Source organism: Tachypleus tridentatus, chromosome 7 (genome assembly GCF_004210375.1).
Source record: "Tachypleus tridentatus isolate NWPU-2018 chromosome 7, ASM421037v1, whole genome shotgun sequence".
NCBI lineage: Eukaryota > Metazoa > Arthropoda > Merostomata > Xiphosura > Limulidae > Tachypleus > Tachypleus tridentatus.
In genome coordinates this window covers 61,465,130-61,487,764 of record NC_134831.1, presented here as the reverse complement: position 1 = coordinate 61,487,764, position 22,635 = coordinate 61,465,130, and the positions used below count along the sequence as shown (strand labels likewise).

At 35.1% G+C, this 22,635-nt stretch overlaps 1 protein-coding gene across 1 annotated transcript; it reads left to right on the top strand.

Annotated features, from left to right (window-relative positions):
* Positions 1–54: 54 nt before the first annotated feature.
* LOC143255793 (uncharacterized) lies at positions 55–5,089 on the top strand. The gene is made up of 2 exons (XM_076512016.1): positions 55–486; positions 1,576–5,089. Exon 2 carries the CDS (start codon positions 1,592–1,594, stop codon positions 2,561–2,563), a length of 972 nt encoding a protein of 323 aa, XP_076368131.1. The 5' UTR covers positions 55–486; positions 1,576–1,591; the 3' UTR covers positions 2,564–5,089.
* The last annotated feature ends 17,546 nt before the right edge of the window (positions 5,090–22,635 follow it).

Genomic DNA, 22,635 nt, shown 5'->3' with positions numbered 1-22,635 from the left:
TTACTTTAATTGCCGGACATGGACATGTCCTTGAAAGAGGCCAGCGTACGTGCTAGGAAGTTTAATACAGTTCCTGATCTTCAGGTAGTAATTATATTAGTATTTTCATGGAATAAATAGTTAACATTGTGAAGAAGGAATAGGCCTCAGGTTCACCTGATCATTCGAGGTCTATAAGCCAACAGTAATTAAAAACCCGACAAATAACGAGCGAAAGCAGCAGAGTGAGAAGCAGAGATCTACATTGAACCTACACTTTCATTCCCACAAGCTCGGCCAAAAATAATCAATCGAGAAGAAACACGCACCTGCGCATTCGTGACATCCGCCATATGCCTTATTTTATATCGTGGTATCATTGTGATGTGTTAAGAGTGAACTGCATTGTTATTTAAAGAGAAAAACTGCTGTGAAATAAACATATAAAGCCATTAGTGTAAAGTCCAAAGCACCGACAAAGGATAAATCATTGCATAAGCTATATAGGTAGGCCTAGACTACATTTGTTTATGATACTTGTACGAATATCCTCTCATTTTCAGGGTTATTTAATGTTATATATACTTCTTTAATGTTCGAGTATGTAATTAGTACAGTAAGACATGTTTAAAATTTTCTATGTCCAGAAAACTTTAGATCAGGAATTCTGGTATTATATATATATTATGGCAGTGTCTAAACGAAGTATATGTTATGTTTACAACACGAACTGTGTATTTATTACTACTTCCTCTAATAATTCGTTGTAGTTATTCCCTTGTACAGAAAGTATAGAACTTGACTGTAGCATTACCTATTTTTCTGTATATGCAATTTAAAACTGTAAGGAAACTAGGAGTGGAGAGTTTTAGTATAAGTGGTTATTGCTACAGGCTACATAATGGGATTTAAGGGATCTAGAACTCAGTTTTGTGCAGTTTTTATAATGCAAATCTTGAAGGATCTTATATTTACCAAGTGTTTGATTTGTAACAGGTATATACGTAATAAGAGTTTTAACGTGTATCTGAATACTTGTTGGAAATTATTGTTGAGAACATTTTTCATCATTTAGTGAACGACAAAGCTCGTTATTATTAAACGTAATATTTACATATCAAATTACAACAAACAAGGAGCGCAATTTACCTTTTTCCGTCCCTGATTTAATAATGTAAGACTAGTGGGAACGAAGGTAGTCATCACTGCCTACCGCCAACTCTTGGAGTATTCATATGCCAATGAACAGTGGGATTCACTGTTACATAATAGTGTCTCACAGCTGAAAGGGCGATCATGTTTGGTGTGGTGGGGATTCAACCCAGCAACTCTCAGATTACAAGTCGAGCGCCCTAACTACCTAGTCATGCCGGGCCTCAAAAATCGAAGAGAAAAAATTAATGTTTTTAAAGTTTCTCTATGGAGTACACACACACACGCACACACATATATTATTTATAACGTCCTTATTTTTACACCTGTTGTCATAATTTCTTAACTATGCATTAAGTACTTACTGATTTTTAAGTCAAAACATTTGTTTCGATCACTTTTTGTCTTTTATTCATTTTGTAAAATATTTTAATTATAATTTAGGTTCTTTTTAAGAGGAATGTGGACTTTTTTTTTATTCGCCGTTTTTCAAATCTCTGCCTATCAAGCGACTGAAACTGATAAAAAAGAACTGAATTCGAATGGAATGGAAATATTGCAGTCCTTGTTTCCATCAATTGATGCAATTTTTAAATGGTCAAATGGAGTCACATATATCTTCAAAGGTTCTTGTTATTTCCGCTACGAAGACAAAACGGACGAGATTTCAAATTGCAGACAATTATCTGCTTGGGGTGGGCTAACTGGACCAGTGGATGCTGTATTTCGATGGAAAAATGGAGTAACATATTTTTTCAAGGGCGATTGTTATTACAGATATGAGGACAAAACTGATGAAATATCAAAATGCGTAGCAGTTACAGAGTGGGGAGGAATGACTGGACCAGTTGATGCCGTGTTTCGCTGGAGTAATGGAGTTACATACTTCTTTAAAAACGACTGTTACCACCGCTACGAAGATAAAGCTGATAAGATATCGAAATGCACTTCGATTACTGCTTGGGGTAATATGACTGGACCAGTTGATGCTGTATTTCGCTGGAGTAATGGTATCACATACTTCTTCAGAAGCGGGTGTTATTTCCAGTATGAAGACAAACATAACAAGATATCTAAATGTAAAGCAATAGCCTTATGGGGAGCGAGTAGTTTCAAGCCTCCAGATGCTGTATTTCAATGGACTGATGAAGTCACATATTTCTTCAAAGGTTTTTGTTATTACCACGATGATCTCACAAAATGTAAGCCGATTTCAGCTTGGGGAGGAATTAGTAATCCCATAAATGCTGTATTGCTAAGGAATAATAAGGAGACGTACTTTTTTGAAGGAAAATGTTGCTACAAATATGAGACCAAAAATAATAGTCTTTCAGAGTGTATACCAATTTCTACGTGGACCAAGAAAATATTAATGAGAGATTTTTCTCATATTAACCTGAGAAGAAGTTCCAAATTATCTACTGGTGTATAAGATTTATTAATAAGAAAGTTAAGAACATTAAGCTTCAAACCTATAACAATCATATTCTGAGTATTATTTTTAATGTGTAGAACAGTAAATGAGTGAGATCTGGACAAAATATTTCATCTTACTGGTGTTGATGATTATTTTGTACTTTTTTACTTACATATTTCATACCTTTTACAAAGGCTGACAGTATTTCTATAAGCAGGTGGTACAATAATTACAAGATTTTAATGAAATTCTATAAGCATATGGTTTTATTAGGTGTACTGTGTGTGTTTTAAAATGCAGAGAGGTTTCTATAGGTCGACTGTGTTCCTGAACTTTCTTAGGACTGTATGTGTACTTCCACTCGCCTCAGGTTATTTTTATAGTTTTCATTTAAATATTTAACTGTATTACCTTTATATCTATAGGAATATGGTATTTATATAATAAAACAGGGTTACCATATTTTTTCTTAGGATTGCATATAGAATTCGACTTTGTTTCAAGTTATGTTTATAATTTTCATTTATATTTTTAACTGTATTACATGTATTTTACAAAGGTGGATGGTGTTACAAGATGTGTTGTTTTTCTATGGCTCCATGGAGAGATAGTATTACATGGAAAATTGTTTTACTAATATATTGTTTATGAAAACATCTTAGTGTATAAAATACTAACCTACAACCTTATGTAATAACACAAGAGGTATGAACTTGTTCTAACATGATGTCAGTCAAACAGAATAAATCACCGTAAACAAAACATAAGGATCATTCCCCAAAGTGATTTGAGCTAACACGATCAAATTTTCTGTTTTTTTAGAATCTTTACAAACATATCACATACTTTAAATCCCTAGTTAAATTGATTGTCCACTGATGTGTTGGGGTTTGGACGTTAATCCCATCCTCTACAGCTTAAAACTAACGTGTTTAACCACAGTGTAATCTGGTATCATAAATAAATTTAAGAAAACTAAGATACATCTAAGGTATCTCATACACTAAAACATTTATTAACAAAAGTTGAAGTCAGGAAAAGACGACTTTGTCCAAGATTTATCACAAATAATGTGAATACATTCTTCTCTTGAAGCTTTAAAAAATAAGTAAAAGTTGGCAAAATATTAAAATCTTTTTGCTTCTTATGATACAAGTTGTATGCAAGACTAACTTATAAACAGGTTTTGTAAGTCACTGAACTTAAATGTCAGTGGCAAGCGAATTTATCTAGTCTTCCACTTTATATAATGATAGGAAAGGTAAATGTACATTCGTGACATTCTCGAAATTTGAGGGTAGATTATGAAGTTATTTTCCATTTTAAGTTATTATTTTATTTTTCGATCTATAAATCACATATTTGTTGCTTAAAAGTGCTGTTGTTTACAAATATAACTTAACAAGATCTATACATAGCCTATCTTCTGCAGAACGTAATTGTTTAAACACAAAATAATTCAGTATCGTCCATCCTACAGTTTACCATGTGTTCTTCGCTAATCCGTTTGTCCAGCAGTAAGTCTACAGATTTATAACGCTATAATCAGGGGTTCGATTCCCCTTGGTGGGCTCAGCAGATATACCGATGTGACTTTGCTATAAGAAAACACTCACTCACAGCCTTGTATTCTTCATATTTGTCCAAGGGCAAATTCTGCTTACTGTTTGATACCCTTTAATATTTAAGAATAACAAAAACTGAATGATTTATGAATTATAAAATACTGGATTGCCAAGATTAAAGTAACTTTCATACAAATCTGCCACATTTCAGTTAGCGTACAGTTTTTAAGTTCTTTCTATTCAGTTACACTATCCTAGTGACTTATGTTCATTGGTCATATGGTAGTTAATGACTTCAACTTTGTAATCAACCTGTTCTATTGTCGTGCAATATTTGATAATAATGAAACAAGAAATAATGCATTTCAGCTGATATATAATAACCAATATTGTAACTCTAAGAATTAGATTATTCTCACGTAGGTATGTAATGTGTTAAATATTGTGAAGTTACGTCACTCTATCGTTGGAACAATAAATATGGTGAATACCAAAAGTTGAAATTTACAATAAAATAGTATACATGTATGTTTTGTAATCTTACTGTAAAGGTTGTGGCCTACATGAAATCATGTTTGAAGTTTTATAGATAGACCTTTCAGTATTGAAGTTTAGTTGCTAAATGTTTCAGTATCTGTATGATATTTAAGTCTATACTCTTTGCTTACATATATTAATGATAGCATACTTGATGAAACATGAATTTTATATTTGAAATATAAAGATAAGTGTAATTTATATTTTCTGAATTATCTTTTCCAAACTTTTCCCTAATTGTTGTAGAATACACACAGTTAATAATATTGAAAGTAAGGATGAAACGTTTTTATTGTAAAATATGAAGAACTCAGAGAAATACAAGAATTGTACACTAACGTTTTCGTTTATATACTATACTGAAAATTTTAAAAATATGATAATACAAACATAATGTATGAAGGCTGTATGAAAGCCAATAAAGTATTTTATAACCTAAGATGTTTATTGTTCTGTATCTTGAATTTTTGATACTAAAGGTTTCCGTATGCCTGTCAAGTCTGCGATTTCACATAATTATTGTAAGGTGTGTTCTATAATGTTAATCAGTAAATATGTTGGCCTTATAAAATGTGAAAGAATAATCACTTGATTTATAACTAATGGTCCCTTGAAGGTTACATGAAGCAAATTCTTGAAATATGCGTAAATAGAATTTTTGTCTCTCAATTTTGTAGAAAGGAAAGCATTACTTGTTTTAGCCTTGTCAGGTAAACATGCCACGGTAAAGATAGAAGAATTGCACGCTGTCTTTTATAAACTAAATTTAGTTAAAAACACTTTAAAATAAAATAACTTAGATTGCTGAAATGCTGAAACCAACTTGTGCCAGTAGATGGGAAAACATTCATAATGCCTAAATTGGAATCTCGGGAATAAGGAATATTCTAAAGTATATATAAGCATGAGCAATTGGTTGAGTTAATAGACTAGTACCACTTTATTTTCACTGTGCAGTAATTATGGCTTATATATTTCTTGAAATTGAGTTCTTATTTACGAACAAAAATCATGAGAAGAGAATGATCTTTTAAGCGTAATGTTATGTCTTTACAGATAAAGGTTTTACCCAACAAAATTAAGAAAGCAAAAAAAAACTGAATGCACAACATTTTCACTTGATGAACTTCAGTAAAAATATTTAATTATTAACTGAATGAGTAGATAATATTACTTGAATAATTACTGTCTATCTGAATCGATTCATATTACCAGTAATATTTTACTCATTAAGGTCCCCCCTTTCATCTGAAAGATTCTCTGGTGAGATATTTGTTGTACAACTTAACGTTCACTTATGTTAATTATAATTTTAAAACTATGTAAATTATTTAGAATGCTAAGTCACAAACCATTCTTAAAATTGGTGTAGGTCGGTTTGATATGTCCAACACTACCAATAGGAAACTTGTTTGCGTGAACCGGGATTAACGACTAACATTTGACAAAGTTTTAGTGGTGCTAAAAGTATCACGTATGAATATAAAATATGATACTGAAAATAAGAAATCACAGGAAAAAATATTGCTTTGTCGTATTAAAGCCTCTTTACATTTGTAGACAAAACACCAAAGAGAGAACAAAAGTAATGCAACGAGAAAAAACAAGAAATATTTCAAAATTATAATAAAATAAAAAATAAGTGTAATACTCACAAGTTGCACTGAAATGTCCACTTAACGTAACTGTAATAAATAACCTTGTGACGTTACATAATACTTGTAATGAAAGAAACAATAAATTAAAAAGAAAGAAATTAGTGTTTTATACTTTTTCTAGGTTGAAAATTATTCAAAGTATTTGTAACTATGGAAGCTTCAACAAATGACTGACTATTAAAAAACGGTGGTGAAACGTAAGTTAAAAACAAACATATAATCCGGTGGAAAAATCAAAGAAGAACATCTGGCTTCAACAAATCAAGGAATGTATGGGTTTGTGATGTTCTAGAGACACATCTAGAACTCTGTTATCTCTATGGCAACAATAACTACATATTGTTGATTCTTTCAGCATAAACAAGGTTCTCTTATATCTTCATATTTTATTCTGGTACAATGCTATCAATATGTAGATAGTGCTGCTATGTTGTCTAGCGTTCTGTGCACACAAAGATTATTTGTTTCTGTCTCTTTACTTCAACTAAGTCACGTCTGGAATTCAGATAAAGTATAGAATATTTATTCTGTCGGATCTCCAGTAAGAATGGTTACTATTCTGATATGAATGTTATAATATCGGATCGTTTAGTTGGTCTTTACATTCGTGTACAATATTACACAAATATGTGTAAACATTCACAGGGAAATCTTGCCTCCAACCCATCAACGAAGTTGCTCGAAAAGACAATATTTAGTTTAAGCTCATCTCTCTCTGTAGCTGACCAGTAAGTTGGTTTCCGATTTACTAAATTTCGTAAAGTTGGACTAGAGCTATCTGAGCGTGACCACCCATAGTTTTGGAAATTATAAAACTTAGCGAAAGTAGCTACTCAATACCACTCACTGTCAACGAATAAGCTATTCTGTTAAAAACGAACAAAATGTTTGATCATCACAGCAGAACGTTGTCCTCACGACTGAAAAAAACGAGCATATTCTGTGATCAAGATTCGAACATGCGATCAGCATATTACAAACATCTCATGGTGTCCAGCCTTTCTTCTAGAATATCCTAGGCACTAGGAGAAATACAAGTACACAGATGTTTATTTACTCTCACACACAAAAAATAATATATAATAAGAAAAACAAAACGATGGCAAATGTCTGGCAATGCATATCGAATAAATAAGATTAATGTCAAGTCTTCACTTAAAAGCTTTTATCAGTTTGATGTACTTTACTGTATGTTAAACTAAAAATCCCCAACTTTAATAGAAAACAACAGTACGTAAAGATAAAAGAAATGACACGTTACTCTTGAAATAAAGCATAACGGAATCTAAAATTCAAATATGAAGTAAGTTACAAAACGTCATTCCTTTCTACACTTGTCGAAATTCCAGTTAATCTAAACCAGTCTAATAAGATTATCATGTTAATGTAACAACATGCAAGTACTGAATTAAAATATGAAAAGTTATCAAGAGTGAAGATAAAAGTGAATTTTCAAAAAAACTCTGAACAGATAAGTCAACCAACGTTTCAGATGAAACACACGTTCTTTAATTCTGTCTTATAGAAGCCATCTCAGCTTTACCTTCATAAAACAAAATACATTAATAAACCCAGACTTTCACATCAAACAAATTTCACATAAAAGCCTGCCTTTTGTAGTTCAGCTCAAGTGCGCAGTGTCCCAGAATCTTTTTTTCTGTTCTACAAGATAAAAATAGCTTTTTATTTCCAGACATCACGTGCTATCTTCTCTGCAAGGAAATCAGTTAACTACTAATTAGCACCTTGCGTGCTTTCAAATCAGGTAAAATTAGCGTCATTTGAGCCAATTTCTGCTTCCAAACTGAGAATTCTGAAAACTCAATAATTTTGAAATAAATACATCTTAACTACATGTGATACAAACACAAAAGAGTGAAACACTTATATAATATTTGAAACATTAAGTTTCCATGTTTTTGAAGTGGATTTTTTAAATTTCTCACTCTCTATCAATACATATAATGAGATCAAAAATGAGTTACATACGTTATGATACTCTAGCAATATAGTCTTACATTTTCTTACACCAAAGTAGCAAAGTAAGCGACATCTGGTCAAAGTTCATATTAACTAGTAAACAAAGAAGTTTAGTTTGCTTTAATAACAAACGTGGAAACTGTTTTTATTTTATATGGAATCAACAAGTACACCTCCTTTCAACTATAAACTAATCAAATGACAATGAAACACTGCTACAGTTAGTTAAACCTATATCATCAGGTCATCCCGTAAGTAATGTCTGATTTTAAGTTCAGAAAAAGGGAAATAATTTCAAATTATTTTAATATTATTTAATCAATAATATATGCTCCATTATTAATAATTACTTCCTGCCAACGATTCACAAGCTTCTGAATATCACTTCTATAAAATTATTGGGGTTTGGAGGAAAAGAATGTAGAGAGGGTAGTTTGAACATCTTTATGTGTTCCAAGCTCTTTTCCATCAAGATAGTTCTGCAAACTTTGGAATAGATGATAATCAGATGAGGCAAAGTCTGGAGAATAAGGAGGATGTGGAAGTTTTTCCCAATCTTGCTCTTCAATCTATGCAGGTGTGATCCTTGCTGTATAAGTCGTGCATTATTTTGGTACAGCACAATACCTTAACGATTGATCAAAGCAGGCCTCTTTTCTTTTAGTGCAACGTTCAAGAGCTCTAACTGTTGAAAATAGAAGACTGATGTAATTGTTATATTGAGTGGCAGCAACTTAAAGTGGATCACACCAACAATATCCCACTAAACGCTCAGCAAGACTTTCCTAGGGTGGTAGTCTATTTTGGGCTATGCTTTAGCCAGTTTACCTGCACTGAGTCATCGTCTGCGGCGCTTAACATTTTTATAATATATCCATTTTTCTCCTCCAGTCACTAACCTGTTTAAGAAAGGTGAGTTACGTTCACGAGAGTGCAGAGAAGTGGAAATGTCTACTCTTGCTTTAAGGTTGGCTTCTGTCAAATCATGGGGAACCCATTTTTCAAGTTTTGACACCTTTCCAAGCTGTTGCAGATGACGGTGAATTGTTAAATGGGTTGAATTAAGCTTTTGTGCTAGTTCTTCAACTGTTACAGCATAATCTTCATCATGTGCAGCCAGCAGAAAGTCATCATTAAAATCAACAGGACGACCTGAACTTGGTGCATCACTTAAGCTATAGTCATCTGATCTGAACTTCTGAAACCACCTTCAACATTTTCTTTCATTGAGAGACTCCACATCATAAACACCTTGAATGTTTCGTGTAGTTTCTGCTGCACTATTGCATTTTTTAAACTCGCAAAGCATTATATGCTTAATGTGCTCCTCAGACACATCCATCGTCATAAGGGTTTATTTGATTAATGATCTGAAAAAGTGGAGTTGGGTTAGTTTCTTTTATTTGTCTGAACGTTTTACACACATCCTACTACATATTTTGGTCACTAAAGTATTCTAGAAAGACAGAAATTATGATGCACTTTCTGTATTAAATTTTTGGACATTACTTATGGGATAACTTGATATATTTTGATGGTATGTTGTTTTTCGTTTTGATATATTCTAGCATATTCTAAGTATTACTTTTCATGCTCAAAGTAAACTAAGCTTACTAGTTATAATGATTGAAATGTTTTTAGTCATAACTATTATGATTACCTTGTATTATGGTTTTAATATATGTATTTCGGTTTGACTTAAACATTCTACGCTGACTAAACCACATGCGATATTACTGGGAATACATCTGAAAATATCATTGACAATGAGAGTACTTAAATGATAATTGAACGGAATGTAATAATTATAGATTTCAGCTCTTTGTTGTACTGATTTAAAACATTAACTACTTTTTCGCTTTTTAATATATATCTATTGCAAAGATTCTGTAGCTCATTTCAATTATTATATACATTCAATTTTATACATACAACTTTCAAATTAACTTGACTCCGTGTTACATAATTAGTTTAATTTCATTAAAAGTTCTTTATAATTATTACACTCCATATTTCTTTGACGTTTTGTACGTTTGTTTGGGATCAGGCACAAAGCTGCACAACCGGTTCTCTTGCTCTTCTCACTACGAGTATCGATATCCGGTTTCTACCAGTGTGAGTCAGTAGACATACCGCTGCAACAATGGGAGCCTCTTTTGTGTACTGACTCTCTCTGGGCCGAAAGTGACCTGGTAGTTAGAGATAAATGAGAAGTAAAGACTAAACATTTTCAGCTGTAGATGCATAATTAAAGTAACAGTTAATCCCCTTACTCGGTTTAAAAAAGCTGGTCAAAATTTTTCTGGTGGCATGAAATGATGGTTGGCTATTTTCCGTCAGTAGTTAAAAATAAGGCACAGTTACACCTAAATATCAAGAGTTGATTTGTCCACGTCCGTATGTGTGCCATTCTGGTTGAAAATTCCAGTAAGGAAAAGTGAGGTAAGATGGTATCATTTATGATGTGCTGTCGTATTGAGTAAATTATACATAACTGTATTTGCATGAGCATGTACATAAACACAATTATGGAGGGTGCAGTATTTTAAAGTGACCAAAACACCACTTCAGTTTTTTAATTTTTCTGCTTTTTAACAAAGTTGATTTAAAATGAACACTTTAGATTTCTCATAGTTACAAAATGTATATTTTAGATAATTTTATTTTACCTAATGCCTTCCAGTAACATAGCGGTATGTTTGCGAACTTAAAATGCTAAACAGCAGATTTAGATACCCATGGTGGACAATGAATAGATAATCCATTAAGCATTTTGTGCTTAACTTCAATTTACTCTAATTGGTTAAATTTACTTTGCAGAAAAAGAATATAGTTAAAACTGAAAAAACAGTCTTGAATGAAGAGTCGAATGTTGCTTAAGTATAAAGGCGTTATTACTCCATTATGGATTGACCGTCACATTGTAACGACCCCAGACTGGTAGGGCAAGCATGTTTGGCGCGACGGGGATGCGAACCCACGACCCTCAGATTAGGAGTCGCACGCCTTAACACGCGTGGCCATGCCAGGCCTTCTCTATCGCTAAAAGTTTTACAACTTCACACACGCTGTTGAGTCTTCTCTCTGGTGTGGAACTTCTTTGCTACCTTATCGATGGTTCACGATAAGCGAATTAATTTCAAGTTGATGTAACTAAAATTTACTCAACTAAGTACAAGCTTGCTCTACCTGCGTTCTTCGCACGTCGAGTTCACCACCACTGAAGTTAAATGATTTCTAATATTCGAAATTTACAAACGTTCTGGTCAAATATTTGAAGTTCCCGATTGATAAGCATTAATTACAATTGTGATTTTCGAGGTTTAGAATATACCAACTGTAGAAAATTAATAACATATATTGTTTCTATGTGTGTCGAATTAGTTATATTTATAGGTGTGAGGAGTTTCTAGAAAATTTCAGTTTTCACAACAATATAGACGATACACTATTGTTGACTTTTAGATTCGAGAATCTCGTACAATTTTAGTGGATAAGCAGAAATATCGCAATAAGATTTAACAGTTTAAGTTATGTTCATTTCAAAATAAACATTCAGCTTAAACAATCATCGATATCAAAACAGATGTATGATTGTAAATACATCACTATTCATAATTTTGGCTCGACATGGCCAGGTGATTTAAGGCGTTTGACTCGTAATTTGAGGGTCGCGTGTTTGAATTTCCATCACACCACACATGCTCGCCCTTTCAACTGTGGGAGCGTTATAATGTGACGATCGATCGTACTATTCGTTGGTAAAAGAGTAGCCCAAGAGTTGGCGGTGGGTGGTGATGACTAGCTGCCTTCCCTCTAGTTTTACACTGCTAAATTAGGGACGGCTAGCGCAGATATCCCTCGAGTAGCTTTGCGTGAAATTAAAAAATAAACGAACAATCCTCGTACTTCTTACTGCAATCTCCCTAGAAGACGTATGCGGCTCCATTACTCCAGCGAAATACATCATCTACTGGTCCAGTCATTCCTCCCCATGCAGTAATGGACTACACTTTGACAACTTATTATTTTAGTCATTGTGTCGGTAGAAACAGCTGTCCTTGAAGAAATATACGACTCCAATACTCCAGCGAAACACAGCATCCACTGGTCCTGTTACTCCACCCCATTCCGTAATTGGATTACACAGTTACAACGTATTATTTTTGTCATCGTATCGGCAATAGCAGTTCTTCTGAAAGACGTATGCGACTCCGTTCGACTACGTAAACACTGTATCAACGTCACTTGCTTGATTGATAGACACTTGAAGAATGACGAAAAAAAAGAAAGGTTCACACTTCCGAAATAAATATAAGGTATACCAAAATAATTATTTCATTGAATATAAAAGAGGGAAGATAAGCAACCAACTAAAACAAATGACTTAAAGAAATCAACAAAACATCCATAATTATCAGTGCCGCGTTAAGGCACTGGTGATTCTTGAGGGCAGTATAAACTGGCCTCTATCTCTTCGTTTAAGAAAATGCCATATAATTTGATATATGAAATGTATTACTCACAAACAATTACGGAAAAAATATACAAGATTTGTTATTATATTATTCCTATTTTTTGTGGTTCGCGTTTCATCATACATGAAAACAAAAAGTTTATTATCATAAATAATTCACGTGTATATCCTGTATTAGAATTTCTTAATTTACGGTCCACAAACCGCAAGTGGTTCATGGGCTCCTTTCAAATGGTCTGAAGGGCCGAACGAAGAAAATGGAGGCCTATGACAAGGATTCCTTTTAGGGGTCTTTTGGGAACTTTTATACTTTTGGTATGATATGTAACTTTCCATTTCATCTATTTCGTCCAAATTTCAGAGAATTTATTTTAAAGAGATCTAAATGGGGTAAAGAAAGGAAAACTAAGAAGTGGTACAATATTATTAAAAATATCAACCCCCAAAACCCATGACATCTATAGACTTGAACAGTTTTAATCTTTTGTAAAAAGAAAAGAAAAAGAGAGGGCTATTTTTGTTTTTCTATATCTATTTATATCTTTTGTTATTATCACTTTCATCAAATTTTATTTTTAAATTTTTAACTCCTCGGTGTCCCTGAGTAGTTGCCTTGCCTTTAATTCAACCCTGGTGGTCTTGGAAATATTGCACAAGTACTGAAAGGAAGCAACAGCTTACAGATCTTGGATCACATTGTAGTCTGAAGGAGTAAAGTAAAAATAAAATAAATATGAGGTGTTTCGCGAAAAACTGTTTTGAAAATCGCTGCTTTGTAAATAGCTTTAAAGAATATTAATTATTGCTTCATACGTAAAGAGTGTAAAACACAAAACCCGATTTTTTTATTTTTTTTTTGCACAATGAAAAGTCAGGTTTGTATTATTAGTTACTACAACCTTTTAGTTTCAATAGTTACCATCAGGGCTAGCGTCAATGTAGTAAGTGATCAGCTACAACAGTCAACTAACAAGGAGTGTTAGGGAAATCGTAAATGAGGGATTTCATACGCTAAACAAGTAATCCAATAGAACATGTCGATTTCCCCGTGTCTCAGGCCCGGCATGGCTAAGCGTGTTAAGGTGAGCGACACGTAATCTGAGGGTCGTGGGTTCGCATCCCCTTCGCGCCAAACATGCTCGCCCTTTCAGCCGTGGGGGCGTTATTATGTGACAATCAATCCAACTATTCGTTGGTAAAAGAGTAGCCCAAGAGTTGGCGGTGGGTGGTGATGACTAGCTGCCTTCCCTCTAGTTTTACACTGCTAAATTAGGGACAGCTAGCACAGATAGCTCTCGTGTAGCTTTGTGCGAAATTCAAAAAACAAAACAAACAAAAATAAATCAATAGAGAATTATTTGCAATAACTTTGTAATAACTGTTATCGTAAATTGTGTTATTATTTGTACATTAACATATATTTGTGTTAAGAAAGAAAACTGTGCATCAATCTTGTTGGCAAGTGTCATAAACTAGAGAGACATTTAAGTTTATTTAACTTCTAAATCTAAATTAGCATTTAACTCAGTTTCAAGCAATTCGAAATTGTAACACGTTACGAAAAAAATTTGTCTCGTCGGAATAAATTGTAATACGTGACCTAATACTAATTAAATGTGATAACATATGTGAAGTGTTCGCGATGTGTAGGACAGTGCAATAACGAATTAAGAGAAAATATGTTGTAACCATGAATATAAATGTAGATGGCCTACATAGTCGGAATAAGTGTGAGATATTCTTACCCTCGTTTAAACTGAAATTAATATTTAACAGAAATAGATAGCATCTCACAGGGAAAAGAAGAGGTTACAATTATCTGACTTCCCTGGTTTTTAAGACCGAAATCCCGACGGTGAGCGAACGAACCAAAATCAACACAGTAAGAACAAATTAAAAAAGAACAATGGGATCAATACTAGATAAAACAACAGATCCCAATTAATTTTATCACAGATAAAATGGTTTACAAACAGCGGAAAAACAGCATGAACATGCCCTGTACTTGTAATAAACAACACACTAACATGTACAAACAAGGATAAGGCAGAAGCGTTTAAACAACGCCCACAAAACACATTTGAAACAGATAGATACAGACATAAAGACACACTTCTATAGACAAGTTTACCAGCAGATATTACAAAACTCGGATATATTTACAAATCTTCCTTCCTAACAAAGGAACATAACACAGAAAACAATGAAAACGACCACACAACTCGCCAGGTAATAAAACTTAGAATTGATACAATCTATAAATGCTACAAAAAAAAAACAAAACTTCCAGGAGAGGATAACATCCTAGCCATACTCCTCAAAAAAAGTACTCGAAGATTGTTTGACCACTTAACAATTCTTTTTAACTTATTAAGTTCTGGATACCTCCCACTTTCTTGAAGCAAAAAAACAATAATGCTCTTTAAAAGAGGAAAGCCTGTTGAAAAGCTGAATAGTTGCCGTTGAATCAGTCTGATCAGCTGTTTAAACACAGCTCTAGAATCAGCCATGAGCAAGACTTTCTACTTATAAGTCACATCAAAATTACCGAAAATTCAAAACGGGTCAGAAAATTCAAATAAGAGATCATCTAGTTAAATTAACCAAATTCATAGTACATTGTTTTAAAAAAAAATACAACCCACTCTCACATGATCTCAAGAAAGCATTTAGTACTACAAGGCACAATGGTCTCAGTTTCAGAATAAAACTACCCAGCGGTATTATTCGTTGAGTATCCACTTTTCTGGAACATACAAATTGCAGAGGGGATATATTTGAAGTATTTCATTGTTGAGGTAGATGTCCTTCAAGGAGGAATAATTAGCCGAATTGTATTCATCATATATGTTAATAATATGCCCCTAGAAGACCTAAGTTCGCATTGTGCAGAAAATATTGCCATTTGGAAGAGAGAACCGATTCCAGCAATAGCTGCTCCCAATCTACGACCAAAATTAGAGTAGTGGAATACTGTCGAAAATAAATGTTCCTTAAAATCAACTAAAAAATACCAATAAATTCTACATGAATGGTACACGACAACATCATCTGAATTCTTTGGCCTGACCAACGATCATAAGTTAATGTGGGCTAAAAGTTATTGTTTATTAAGCACAAAGATATACAAAAGTCTATCTGTGCTCTGCCCACTACGGTTATCGAAACCCGATTTCTAGCAGTATAAGTCCTAAAACATACCACTGTGCCATTAGGGGGCAGGGTTATACATAATATAAAAGCGCAAGTTTAGTAACACATGAACTATGCAAGGTATCTAGACAGGAAAAACTCCTGGAATATTTAGCTAACAATATACTCAAAATATATAAAGCATTCATCTATCCAGTCCTAGAAAACTCACGCCCAGCTTGGACAAATGCAGAATAGACACACATTAAAAACCTAAAAGCAATACAGAATGCAGTACTTACAGCAGCTTACCGAGTATTAAGTTGCACATGATCAGTCTTTCTACACAAATATTTCTTGATAAACTCGTAGTTCTCTAAATTACTTTTCGAAAAACTGGCATAAAAATTTTGTAAATTTCATCGTTTTTGTGTACGTTATGAAATTAACTGCATGCATCTCTCGCCAATTAATTTCTATGTTAAAATTAAAATATAAATTGATACCATCTATATTTATCTTAAGTATTTAAATCGGTTTAAAAGAGTACTTAATATACAACGCTCTCATAGTAATTAAATTAAAGAAAAATATGTGAAATGCAACCAGAATTGTTCACGATGTGTGCGACTTTTACGCATTAACGAACAAACAGAAAGTATGTACCTCGTGTCGAATGTGATTATGCTGTTGCATTTACTCTCGTCCCATGTTATAATCAGAAGAATATTCAAGTGTAGACTAACAAGTACAGACAGAACAAGAAGTACCTGACCCTTCCAGGTCAACAAAAGGAGATGCATCCCAATTTATATGTCGACAAACACCAGCCCCAGTGAATAATAATAACCAAACCGAACTGAAGTACACTGTTGGCCAATGAACATAGAGAAAAAATATGCATTTTGTGTTGTTGGACTCAACAACTTATTTCAGTAGAGCTTCAAAAGATGAAAATAAGAAAAGAGAAAAAAAAAAAAAAAACCTTTTTAGCATTTAATAGGGAAAATGTGAACACTATGAAATTAGCCAGTGGCGGCACCAGGGGGGCTTGAGCCCCTCAAAAATGAGCCAAGCCCCCTCAGCCTCCCAATATTGTTACCTACATATATTCATAAAATATAGAAAAAAAAATCGTTGTTGTTGCTTAACAATTAACATCAAAGAGACATAGGTCTGTAGAATTCAACGTCTTCATTAAAACAGAAGTTTGTGTCATGCGTCCCATAGCAACGTACTGAATGCACTGAAACTCATGCACTGTATTGCTACTCCCTGTGTAATGCCATTCTATCTTGAGCTTTGACGAGGATTAGACATCCACGTTGATCATCAGGGATTTTACTTGATAAATCAAAGGTTTCACAGGAATTTACCCATTAATTTCATTTATCTTTTATTGAAAAGTAAAACATAGCATGCATGTATAAGTGTATTGTGCATAGGTCAAAACTATGAAGCATTTAGCCGGTGTTGTGTCCTCTGTGAGATCATTTTGCATTGTGTATCAGCCATCCAAAATTGTACTGATGATCGTGACATACACTTGAAATAGTAACTTACAATCCAATTAATGTTATACTTATAATTAGATAATAACCTTACATGTTAACTGACCAAATAATATTTCTAAACAATTGTAGAATGAATTTTGAAATTGTCATTGGGCTATTTAGAAGTACCTAATTTAATGTAATGTAGTAGTTACATTATTGTAACATGTGCTTGTCACACTTATGATAATAAGAACAATATTACAATCACAGTTTGACCTGTGTGAATAATGTGAACTTATGAAGAAACCTAATACAATCTGTCATCTCTGGTCTCTCAGAAATGAGAACTGAAGCAGCATGGAAAGACTTGGAAGAGTCTGCTAAGGATATGTGTAAGAAAGTGGGAATATGCACTGAGACGGTGCATCAAGGTGGACAGCGATCTGCTCCCAGACACCTGGACGAATTCATAATCACATCTAGTACTGGCCAACACCAGAATGAACCAACACCAGATGCCAGAAGACACACCTTCTATGCCATCATAGACAGGATGATCAACGAGATGAATAGAAGATTCTCCTTTGATGGCTGCAGTGTTCTGATGGGTGCAACTGCATTGAACCCCAAACATTCCACATTTCTGGACAAGCAAGCACTCTTAGGAATGGCAGCAAACTATGGTGTGGCAGAGAATGACCTCGCAGTGGAGGTCCACCAATTGAACCAGCTAATTTCCAGGAAGAAAGACAAGGGAAGGAAGTATCCACATCATTGGAGCCATACAAGCATACCTTCATGGATCTCCACAAACTTGTATGCATCGCTGTGACCCTGCCTGTCACTACAGCTGCCTGTGAGAGAAGTTTCTCATGTCTGAAGCTTCTCAAAACATACTTGCGCCACAGCAGTGGTAACAACCACACCAGCAACTTTGCTGTCATATCACTAAACTCCAGGAGGGCAAAACAACTCGAGATTTATGCTGTTATAGACACATTTGCTGCCAATCACCAGAACAGGCGCATTGTTTTGAAGTAATATTGACTATAAACACAACATGATGAAAGATAGTTAGCCTGATAGTGACCTTATTTTTCTTCAGAGTGTATTAACGTCACATGGGATAATTCGTTTCTCCTATGTAAGCTATATCTTTATGTTATATTTCTTTTGATTTGTAGCTTTACTCTTAATGATATATTAAATGTTCAATCTAAGCTAATCTTGATTTTCTTTATTATTATGTATTACCTTGGGTGGAATTTAGGTGAGCTTCCTCTTTTACATATACGCATATTTTCATAAACAGATTTCTAATTTGTAATAATGAATTATTAATCAGAGTACAGGTAAACATCGATATAAAACGCATCGATAAAGCGCGATAATCAGTTGGGCGCGATGGGGTCTTAGGCCCCAAATTTTTTGGGGTTTCTACAGAGGCCGCTGCTTAATATTACCACTGCTTAATGTAATCAGCCGGTTAATGTGATCAAAAATCAAAAACCAAATCCACTTCAATCTTTTTGTATGGTTTTCACGCCGCATATTGTGATCAAACCCCGGCCTGCATGTAATAATTCCTGGCGCTGTCAACTGCAGTAAAGTACATAATCTGCCAGTCATAGGATAGCTCTCAGTGCGTAGGCAAGAAGTATCAAAACTTTATTTTCATTAAAACCACAAGTCATCCTTGATCGACGGATGGATGACGAAGGATGAGTCATATACACTCATGCACCAGTGACAGTGGCATGAAGTGCTGCAAACGATAGCGTCAATGTTGAAACCATATAAATTTCTAAGAAACAGCTCGCTCCCCAGAAGCTTTCAGACGAAATAGTTTCTTGAAATCTGTGACGTCAGCTATTCCCTTTATTCTATTATCGCCGAATAACTGAAAGGTCTTGTAACGCCAGCTCGTAGGCAGAATTTCGTCGACCGAATCAATTTTATCGTGAGTGAATGGGATAGTGACCATCCGGTGGCGACAGACTGCGATTTTCATATTTTTTCAACATACAGCGTATTTATACCCATGGAGAAGAGAGGCACCAAAAGGAATGCTTACACAGTACAAGAGAAGATACAGATTGTGCAGCGAATTCAGAACGGGGAAGCAAGGACCAAGATTATGAAAGAAATAGGAGTTCCAGAGTCTACACTTCGAGGTTGGCTGAAGAATGAAGATCAACTGAGAGAATTCTGCAACCAGGTAGACAGAATGACAGGACCACAGAGGAAGAAAGCCAAGACAGCAGCAGACCCAGCAGTGGACATGGAAGTTTATGATTGGTTTGTGAGACTTCGAGCAGACAACATTCCCATATCAGGACCCATGGTCCTTGCAAAGGCAGAGAAGACCTACCAGCAACTATACCAGAAAGAAGATTGGCAGCCCACCCATGGATGGCTACAGAGATTCAAGGAGCGGCACGGCATCAACCAGATAAAGATTTGTAGAGAGGCAAAGTCGGCAGATATAGAAGCAGCAGTGGAATTCATCCCTCAACTACAGGATTACATCAAGGAGAATAACTTGGAACTGAACCAGATCTACAATTGTGATGAGACAGCACTTTACTACAAGGCTATGCCAGATGGGACATTCGCACTTCGGACAGAGACCCAGACATCAGGATACAAGCAAGTCAAAGACAGAGCAACTTTACTTTTCACCTGTAACTGGAGCGGCACCCACAAGATTCGACCACTACTCATTGGCAAGTTTCGACAACCAAGATGTTTCCATCACCTCAACATGAAGACACTACCACTTGACTACAACAGCAGCAAAAACGCATGGATGACAGCAACAATCTTTGAAGAATGGTTTCATCAGGAATTCGTCCCAGCGGTCAGGAAGCACCTCAGAACACAGAAGAAAGAAGAGAAGGCCGTACTACTATTGGATAATTGCCCAGCACACCCGCCGGCAGAGAATCTCACCAGCAGAGATGGAAAGATTACCGTACTCTACTTACCCAAAAACACCACCAGCAAGATTCAACCACTTGACCAAGGGATCATCGCCAGCTTCAAGAGAGAATACAGAGCTCAACTGGTCAAGGCCATAGTCGATGATATCAGCAACGTACCAAAGCTCTTGAAGAAGATGACCATCAAGGACGCCATCTACATGAGCAGCATAGCATGGAACAAGATAAGCCAGAGCACCATCATCAATTGTTGGAATAAAGGACTCAAAGAAGCAGCGCCAGAACCACAACCAGAACCAATAGAAGAAAAAGATGACATTTTCCATGGATTTACAGCAGAAGAAGTAGCAGAGGCAGAAAGGAAGTTTGTAGACTACCAGGATTGACAACCCTTGTGAAGCAGTGGGCCGAGATTGACGAAGTAGCACCAGTTACCCAGCCACCCCTCACAAATGAAGAGATCCAGAAAACAATAGAGAACCCAGCGGCAGCACCCACAGATTTTACCACTCCAGATGAAGAAGAAGAAGATGCCCCATTCCAGAAGAACTCGGGAATTGCATCACCTCAACTCAGGCAGTACAGTACACAGAACAACTTCTATATTGGGCAGAACACCACAATCTAGGAATTTGCAAGATACTACAGATCCAGAACCTAATGAGAACTGCAAAGAGGATGCGGAACCAAGGAGGAAGACAACAGACATTTGTGGAGGTTTTGAAAGAAAGAAGACTACTGAGTAACTATAAATTTGTGCATTTCAACTTGTTTTATGTGCTTACTATATTTTATTGTTATTAAATTTTTGAAAAATCCGTTTTTGTTTCAGTACTGAATTCGTATTTTAAACTTTGCCATGACATTTTTTTATCTGGTAATTATTTGACTTCAGTTTGTACTTAGATTTTAATAATTAGTAAATAAATTATCAAAATTAATTACTATATGTATTAACTTTTAAAATTGAACTAATTTTAATCAGCGTCTAATCGTAAAAACGATCACATGATTGCTCTGACGGAACTACTTTTAGAATATCAGCCCCCATCAAAGTAATGAATTCGATAAACTTCTTTAGAATTCTGCTTTTACATTTAATTTCAGTCTTAAAATTGAGTTTAATAAATAAAAAAAAATGCTATATCATTGGTGTAAGTAGTTTTGTTTGTTTTTCTTTATTTCACTACAAAACGCGTAAATTTTGCATTATCGCTCACCCCGAGGGTCAAAAAAATATATAATCAAATCGGTATAAGACGCAATCAGATATAACGCGGTCGAATTTTTGGACCCCAACTAGCGCCTTATATCGATGTTTGACTGTATGAGTTTCAATGAAAACTGCATTGAAAACGCAGTTCAAAATAGCACACCTTTGTGAAATATACCTTATATTTATATTATTATAATTTACAATCTATACTTCATATTGATGGCCTTTGGGAAGCTAGCCTAAATACTCCACAGCTGGTCGAAAGTTTAAGACCTTACCAAAAAGAAGTCCTAAACAGGGTAGGAAATGCCAAACAAGAGGTCTCAGTAGTGAGTTGCATGGCCGTCATTGCAAACAACTTCAAACATTCGCTTTAGCACGGTCGATATAAGCGTTTGCAGAAATCTGGTTGGAATGTTATTCCACGTAGTGAAGATGGCTTCACTGTTAGAATTGACGTCCATTTCTATATACTTCCCTTGTCATCCACCCCCAAACATTTTTCAATGGGGTTCAGTTCGAGCGAACATGCTGGATGGTCCAAAAGAATCACGTTATTCGCCATGAAAAAGTCCTTTTTCCTGCGGGCATTGTGGATTGCATCGTTGTCCTGCTGAAAGATCCAGTCATTTCCACACAAGCGAGGGCCTTCAGTCAATAAGTGTGCTCTCTCCAACATGACAATGTAGCCAGCTGCTGTTTGACGCCCCTGTATAACCTGAAGCTCCATTGTTCCATGAAAGAGAAAGCACCCCAGATCATGATGGAACCTCCTCCACTGTATCGTGTAGGAAATGCCTCCGGTGGGATATCCTTATCGTGCCAGTAACGTTGGAAGCCATCTGGACCATCCAGGTTAGATTTTTTCTCATCAGAGAACAAAACCTTCTTCCACTTTTCTACATCCCATGTTTGGTGCTTCTCAGCAAAGTTTAACCTTCGTGGTGTGGAAGGAGGCGTGGCCTTTGAAGACGTTATCGGTTTTTAAAGCCTTTCTCTCGTAGTTGCTTTCTTATTGTTTTTGAGCTGCATTCTGCGTCCATAAGGGCCTTAATCTGGTTCGACGATCGGCTGTTTCTTGCCG